We start from the raw sequence: 7,722 nt of genomic DNA, 5'->3' as shown, positions 1-7,722 counted from the left end.
GCCAATCAAGAGAAAGTGCAATTTCTATAATAAAAGACTATTATTTCATATTATTTCCCTTCATAGTTATCGATCGTGGCTCAATTTGTAATCACAAGGTTGCCGGTTCGAGCCCCGGCTTGCTGGTGGTGGTCAGAGGGCCCGGTGGCGCCAGTGTCCGGCAGCCTCGCCTCTGTCAGTGCGCCCCAGGGTGGCTGTGGCTACAATGTAGCTTGCCATCACCAGTGTGTGAATGGGTGGATGACTGGTTGTGTACAGCGCTTTGGGGACCTTAGGGACTAGAAAAGCGCTATACAAATACAGGTCATTTATCAGATATACACCCACGTGAACTCCTGTGAGTTGGTGGTCGCCATTGCCATCATAAAAACACCAAAAGCAGGATTATTTCCCATAAGAATGGGAGGACATTATCCGTACTAAGATACATAAAACTTTCCTGATGACGCCTCAGCTCTTGTCCGCTGACATTGAAATTGTTTTTTATTTGAAAGCAGGTGGATCATGACAGAGAACACCGATAAAGAACAATCCGGGGTATTCCGCGCATGTGTGTGATGAGTATCTGGAGTTCTGCAGGGCGGTGCAGAAGGTCCGTTCAAAGTCAGTAAATGTGGGCCAGGCTTCACTCGTCGGCTGCGTAGTCAGGTGTTTGTTGACATGCAAAGATACCGACTTAGTTCAGTTTGCTTTCGACTTCTTGTCGTGAGCGTTTCTGTGTAATGGCACAACGACGCTGTTCCCTTCAAACTCCAAACTTTCTTTTGCATGGAGCTTGACCTACATCGCTTTTATTCGTTTCCGTACACGAAGGATGAAATGATGATTAGTCCTTCAATGCGCACTTTGTTATTTAAGTTTTGTTGTTGCTGAGGCTTGCTGTTGAGCTCAGGCACTGATCATGGTTGGAGGGAGAGCGGCTGATTTGGTGCCCACAACTGCTGTTAAAATCTTCTCAGCTGGAACAGCAGGCTGCGTGGCGGACCTAGTCACCTTCCCACTGGACACCGCCAAAGTCCGGCTACAGGTGAGGCATCAGGAAGCCCCACCCACCTCATGGTATTTGCAACTATAGCCACCTCAAAATATTCTCGGTAATTAAGAGCTTTATATTTTATAACAAAAAGTGTAACACAATTCAGAATATAAAAAAAGTGGAAAAATTGGTGCACAGGGACACCCCCCTCACCCCGACCCGGCTCAGCTTATCGTGTAAGTGTTGTTTCCTGATTTCTTTCTTTCTTTCTTTCTTTCTTTCTTTCTTTCTTTCTTTCTTTCTTTCTTTTAACATATTTGTCACACTCAAATGTTTCAGATCACCAAATTACCGAAACCCCAAAGTCCGTTTTTAACTGATGATTTGAGTTATTAAAGAAACAAGTGTAACGTGAGGGTTCACTTGATGCAATCTCCCTGAATAATTAGGAACAGCACGATGGAGACAGTTAACTGTCTTACCAGCCTCTTTACTCTCAGCACACAGCAACAACAAAAACCAACACTTCCTGTGTGCCGCCGTCATCAATATTTCACTGGGCTCTAAGAAGCCAGGAAATGTTATACTCAGATCAATGCAGAAAAACCAACTAGGTAGATATAACACATACTTATTACTGCTTTGAACATGCGTGTGTAAACATTCAAATGTGTAAACATGTAAATACCAAAACAGGTAACCACCAAATAGCTGCATAACTAGCTCTATAACCCTTGTAAACACCTCTTTTTGTATATCAAATTACCTTTAAATTTACTGCCACATTTTACACAAGATATCCAAACCTACCTTGCCTTGTGTGAAAATGTAAAATTTACTGTGACCACTCACATTTTTAAGAAAGCAAAGTTCAATTTCACTAGCCACACCCAGGTGTGATTACTGCCAGTCTAAAAAGTGAAGTAGGCTAAAATATGACACAATTCAAAGAAACAAAAAACCAAAACAAAACATGTAAAACAAAAAGTCACTGAAAGATATCAGTCTGGAAATGGAAATGGAAATGGAAAGTCATTTCTAAGGCTTTGGGACTCCAGTGAACCACAGAAAAGAACCCAGTACAACATCTGAAGAACTGCAGGCCTCACTTCAGCTAGGGTCAGAGGTATAGAGGTGATGGGAATGTGATGGTGTCGAGCTGCTTTGATGCTTCTGAGCGACTTGCTGTAGCTAATGGAACCATGAATTCTGCTCTCTACCAGAACATCCTGAAGGAGAATGTCCAGCAATAAGTTTGTCCCTTCAAACCCAAAAACACTTGAGTTATGCAAGAAACACACTAGTGTTTTGGATCCTTATCCTGCTCCTAAATGGTAAACTGACTGGTTCTTATATAGTGCTTTTTTACTCTGCCTCATTCACCCATTCAAGCAAGCAATTTTTGCTATGCTTTTTCTATCTACAATTCACACACATTCATACTCCGATGGATGCATCGGAGAGTAACTTGGGGTTAGTATCTTGCTCAAGGATATTTGGCATGTAGACTAAAGCAGCCAGGGATGGAACCACCAATCTTCTGATTAGCAGATGACCTGCTCTAGCACCTGAGCTATAACCACCCCAAATGGCCTTGTCAAAGTAGGAACTGGCGTTATCAAACTCCAGACTGAAATCTTATTGAGATGCTTGGGAGTTATTTGAAACAGGCTGTTAACGCCTGTTAAAAACAATGTTGTTTGTTTGTTTGTTTTTACAGGCGTAACTAACAAAATTACCAGTGAGTGTCAGTTTTCCCAAAATCATTGAAGTTGCCATATCTGTCTAAGAGCATAAAAAATAACATTTATTCATAATGTTACCACATGAGCATTTTTAGGATACTATAGATATAGATTGTTGTCAGCCAATACCTGTGTTTTGGCTGACTAGAAGATAAACTGCTTTTCATGTTGTCCAACCCCCTAGTTCAAGCATATGCTCAGAAATATCTCAACACGGCTGCATGTTACACGAATGTAACCTAACAATTAAGAAAGCAGCCTGATCACAGACATATGTGGACATTTTCCCTCTAAGTGAGGCAGTGAGGCTGATGGCACATCTTGAACCTGTTATTATGTTTCTTCAGGTGCAAGGTGAATCCAAGCCCTTACTGAAAGGCCAGAGGGCGGAATACCGAGGTGTGTTTGGCACCATCTTCACCATGGTGAAGACAGAGGGGCCGAGGAGTCTGTACAGCGGCCTGGTGGCAGGGCTGCACAGGCAGATGAGCTTTGCCTCGATCCGCATCGGCATGTATGACACCATGAAGCAGCTCTACACGCGAGGCTCAGAAAGTATGTCTGCATCAAAACCACATCCCACAACTCAGTACACAGCAGTTTACAGCCAGTGTACCTCAGGAGTTTCACAACTACCAAACAAATTTAACCTGTTAAACCTGTTGCTGGTCTTGAGCTGGACTTTGTATTATTTGCCTTGTTTGGATGGATTTATTGTTTCTGTCCGATGTCTCTTTATGTTATAATTTAGATTTTTTTTAAACAAACCTTATAATGGTGAACTTTTAAAGCCAGGTTTCCATTGGTAAAAGAGATCTTAATTTACGGCACTTCCTGGTTAAAGTAAAAATAAACATAAAAAAAAAACCCAAAATGAGCTTCAAATACAATTATTTTATGAAGGACTCACTGTCTTATTGTTTTGATTAATAATTAAAATTATCACAGCTAAAGGTGGTACAGATGGAAAACAGATAAAATCCTTGCAGGTGATCCAGATGTGCAAAAATTCCTTTACTGTGAGTTTGATGTCAGTGCTTCACAGCTTTTAGGAAATACATGCCAGTCGGCAGGTATAAACATGTAAGAAATTATGTTCAGAAAGAGACGTTTAACTGATGTTTAGAGCAACTGGTTAGTTTAGATTTTTTTAAGATTTCTTAAGGGGCTAATGAGCTCAAACACTCCCTTCCTAATATCTGAAAATAAACTTCAGAAATTGAAAAGTCCTGATCATCTAACCGGAAATCAGACTCAGACTAAAATGAGTATAAGTCTAAACCGTAATCGCCTGAACTTGTTTTGCAGAAAATGCCTCCATGATGTAAGCCATGGAGAAAAAATGTCCTCTTTCAAGGAATGTGTTTATGCTGGAGGCCTCACCTATTCTAACTATGCCGCTGTGGCATTATTAAGCAATCCAGATTTCCACCCAGATCAACAAAACTTCAGAAATTAGAGACACAACAACACACCCGCTTGTTCTCATTTCCATGTCCAACCCTCTCTTTCACTTTTTCTCTGGTTTTTAAACTCTCCCAAAGGCATAAGGACATCTGCCTGACCTTGATGAGGACATCTCCAAACTATAATCTCTGGCCTAGCTTGTTGCTTTATTTAGTGAAATTATCAATTAAACCAGTTTGAATGAATAATGTTCTACCAAAGAAAACAGTGTATGTCTACCCCAGTAGGAAATGATGCTTGAAACCTGAGAGAAGAGGATCTACCAAATAGAAAGTGAAATATTAACTCGCTTCATATTAAAAGCATAACTGAAAAATTTTGTGCATCCAGGTTTCACTATGATTATCCGAACTGCACCAAGTTTGATCTCTAATTGCTGTGTGTGTCTTTGTTTGAGGCACCAACATGTCATAAATCAATTGCTTGCGTAACAGATGCTGGACTCGGGACTCGACTGCTGGCAGGTTCCACCACAGGAGCGATGGCCGTGGCTTTTGCTCAGCCCACTGACGTGGTGAAAGTCAGGTTCCAGGCTCAGGCCCTGCGGCCTGAGAGCGGCTCTGTCAAGAGATACAGCAGCACGACTGATGCCTACAGGACCATTGCCAGGGACGAAGGTTTTAAAGGCCTCTGGAAAGGTATATTAAAATACACTCCACAGGGTTTAGGTGTTATTATTGCACAACATGACATCCCTAACACCACTGAGCAGCGGTCATCTTGTAGCAGTTATGACTTATATCATTATATTTCTCATAGATTGCCACAGGGATGATTCATGTCAGCCTCTGAGCTGTAACATCATGGTCAACAAAAAGGAAAAAAGCAAAAAGCAAGGGTTTAGGGTCATGTTAAAAATATAAGCTCTGAGGGAAACAAAAGTAAAAATCATACTTACACAAGTTAGTGGCGCTTTTATGGTTTCTGCAGCCTAACACTTATGTTACGTCACAAATTAGACCACAGGTGACTGACTTCAACTGACTTGTCCCCAGAATTTTACGGAGTCTTCTGTTGGCCGAGCATTTCTCAGAGAAACCGGCTGCCTTATGTGCAGATTTTATGTTGCAAAACAAAGATGTGACGCTTGCGTTACTTCAGGCATCTGACAGAGAGCCCACAATGACCTCTGGATAAACCAGCACATTTTCAGATTAGTCTTCCTAAAGGGGAACCACAGTGATTTTACATGTGAGTCTTTTTCAGGTGTTCATGAAACTACTGTATGTTTGGGAAAATACTGTGTGGCTCCAGAAAAAAAAGTGCTTCCTCTATTGACTGACAAAAACACAACAAGTGATTTGAATTTGTTTTGGTGAAGAAAATTAAGATTAATTAAAAAAAGGGCTTAAAACTACGTTAGCTGCTTGCAACATAACAGAACTGAACAAACTCCCTGGAATTGTTGGTAATCAAATCACAAGGTTTTCCCCAAGGAAGACAAATCTGTATAATCCCACAATTGACAATTATTTTTCCCATTTCTATTAGTGAATAAGACATACAGTAGAGTCTAGAAATCTTTGGACAGTGACACATTTTTCATAACTCTACATTCTTGAGTGCAGACTCTCAGCTTTAACTTTTAACCCTAAACCTTATTTGGCGGTGAAGTCATTACATTTCTATGTGCTTTTTTTAATCAGTGTGGGTTAATAGTTCAATATATGCATTTTTTTGTGTCCTTTAACCATTAAAACTAGAATTAATTTAGACAATGCTTCAAAACAACAGTCCAAATACAGCAAGTACCCAGAGATGTTACCACGATGGCTGTTGAATGGCAAGACTTGCTTCCAGAGGGACTTGTGGATATTTTTTATAAATTAGCAGCCAGTGAAACTTCTACATGATCATTTTTTCCCCTGAAAGCCCTAAATAAGTTACACAATAGATTTTTAAGGAATAAGCAAATATGCCACAAATTTAAACTTATATTTACTTTTGTTTTTTATCCTCTCACTCCATTTTTTGAAAAAAAAATTGCAAATTTCTGCTGATAATGACATGAGTGTGCTGCTGAAACTGATTTAAAATGAGATGCTGTTAACTGTTGAGGCCAGTAGAAGAATTTCTTCTTTATAGCAAAGTGAAAATCATGACTGATTTTCATGACTGTTTGATGACAGCGCAGGATGTTTTTTAAGACTGAGTTCACCAGAGAAAGAAAAGTGTTCCTATATGTTTGCTGTTCTTACAGGTTGTCTTCCAAATATAACTCGTAACGCCATCGTAAACTGCTCTGAGCTTGTGACCTATGACATAATGAAAGAGCTCATCTTGAAGTATAACCTGATGACAGGTAAGTGCAAATCTTTCTAACGCTCTCTCCAGCGTTGTGTTTGTTTGTTTAAATAACAAATCAGTTTTTCCTGCAGACAACATGCCGTGCCACTTCACCGCAGCATGTGCAGCCGGTTTCTGCACCACGATTGTAGCATCCCCTGTGGATGTGATAAAGACACGCTTCATGAACTCAGTGCCTGGGCAGTACAGCGGTGCTGTTAACTGTGCTATAACCATGCTGATTAAAGAAGGACCAACAGCTTTCTACAAGGGGTAAGGAATGTATTTTTGAAAACCAAGCATGACAGAGTGACTCCTACACACATTCTTGTTTCATCTGATTTCTTTCACAGCTTTGTGCCCTCATTCCTTCGCCTGGGTTCCTGGAACATTGTGATGTTTGTGAGCTACGAGCAGATAAAGAGAGCTGTGATGAGGTTTCAGCAGTTCTGAAAATCTTTGCTCGGACCTGTTTGCCTGTTGGTTTGATACTGAAGCCATTGTAGCACAGCTATTGTTGTTGGTTTAGACCTTTTCACCCTCAGGAATAAAAGTGCACATCTAACAAGGAGAAACTGCAGTGATGATTGATTTTTAAAAAAAAAGCATTTATTTAAATATTTACTAATTCTTTTCTTATATCTCCAAAAGCCCTCTTTTCACACGAGGCATTTTAATGTTTACTGGCACACTTGAACAGACGCACAAGACAAAATGCCCACAGTGCATTCTTTAAGTTGTATCTTTCTTAGGCAAGTGTATGCATTCATTGCCTTTGCTTCCAAGTGTAGTAATACACGCATGAATGGAGAAGCACAAAGCTGAATTTAGATGTGCAAGGTAACAAATGACTGTTGGATATATACTGACAGAACAGGTCGAACATGTTTCTGAGGCTGTAAAAAAGAATATAGGAAGTGCAAATGTATGTAAATATGTAGCCCAGAGTAATTATCCCATTTCATACTGAATTTTCCCAAAGCATACAATTAACACCTTTTGGAATGAGCAGCTCCTATTTTTATTTTTATTTTATTTCATGGATAAGGTAGAAATGTTTGTTTTATGTTAGGCCATAATTGAAACTACTGAGATAACATGTATACTCTACTCACACTCTTCAGAAAGGCATGTTCCTAGATACTAGAGAAAAGGGCAAATTGTTTATTATAACTGCAGATTCAGGAGGAACAACAGCTTTCATTCTGGTTGTGTAATGGTGGGCCAGCTCTATATCATCCTGAGGTG

At 40.0% G+C, this 7,722-nt stretch overlaps 1 protein-coding gene across 1 annotated transcript; it reads left to right on the top strand.

Moving 5' to 3' along the window:
• The first annotated feature begins 564 nt into the window (after positions 1-564).
• Positions 565-7,049, top strand: LOC146560044 (dicarboxylate carrier UCP2-like). Its single transcript, XM_085243871.1, has 6 exons — positions 565-1,027; positions 3,069-3,276; positions 4,623-4,826; positions 6,389-6,490; positions 6,567-6,747; positions 6,828-7,049. The coding sequence occupies exons 1-6, from the start codon at positions 902-904 to the stop codon at positions 6,925-6,927; spliced, it is 921 nt and encodes a 306-aa protein (XP_085099997.1). The 5' UTR covers positions 565-901; the 3' UTR covers positions 6,928-7,049.
• Positions 7,050-7,722: the final 673 nt, after the last annotated feature.

This window comes from Mchenga conophoros, linkage group LG14, assembly GCF_057382185.1.
Source record: "Mchenga conophoros isolate Kocher_MC1m ecotype Shallow Benthic linkage group LG14, M_conophoros_male_GT1.1, whole genome shotgun sequence".
NCBI classification, from domain to species: domain Eukaryota; kingdom Metazoa; phylum Chordata; class Actinopteri; order Cichliformes; family Cichlidae; genus Mchenga; species Mchenga conophoros.
This window is presented reverse-complemented; position numbering and strand designations above follow the sequence as displayed.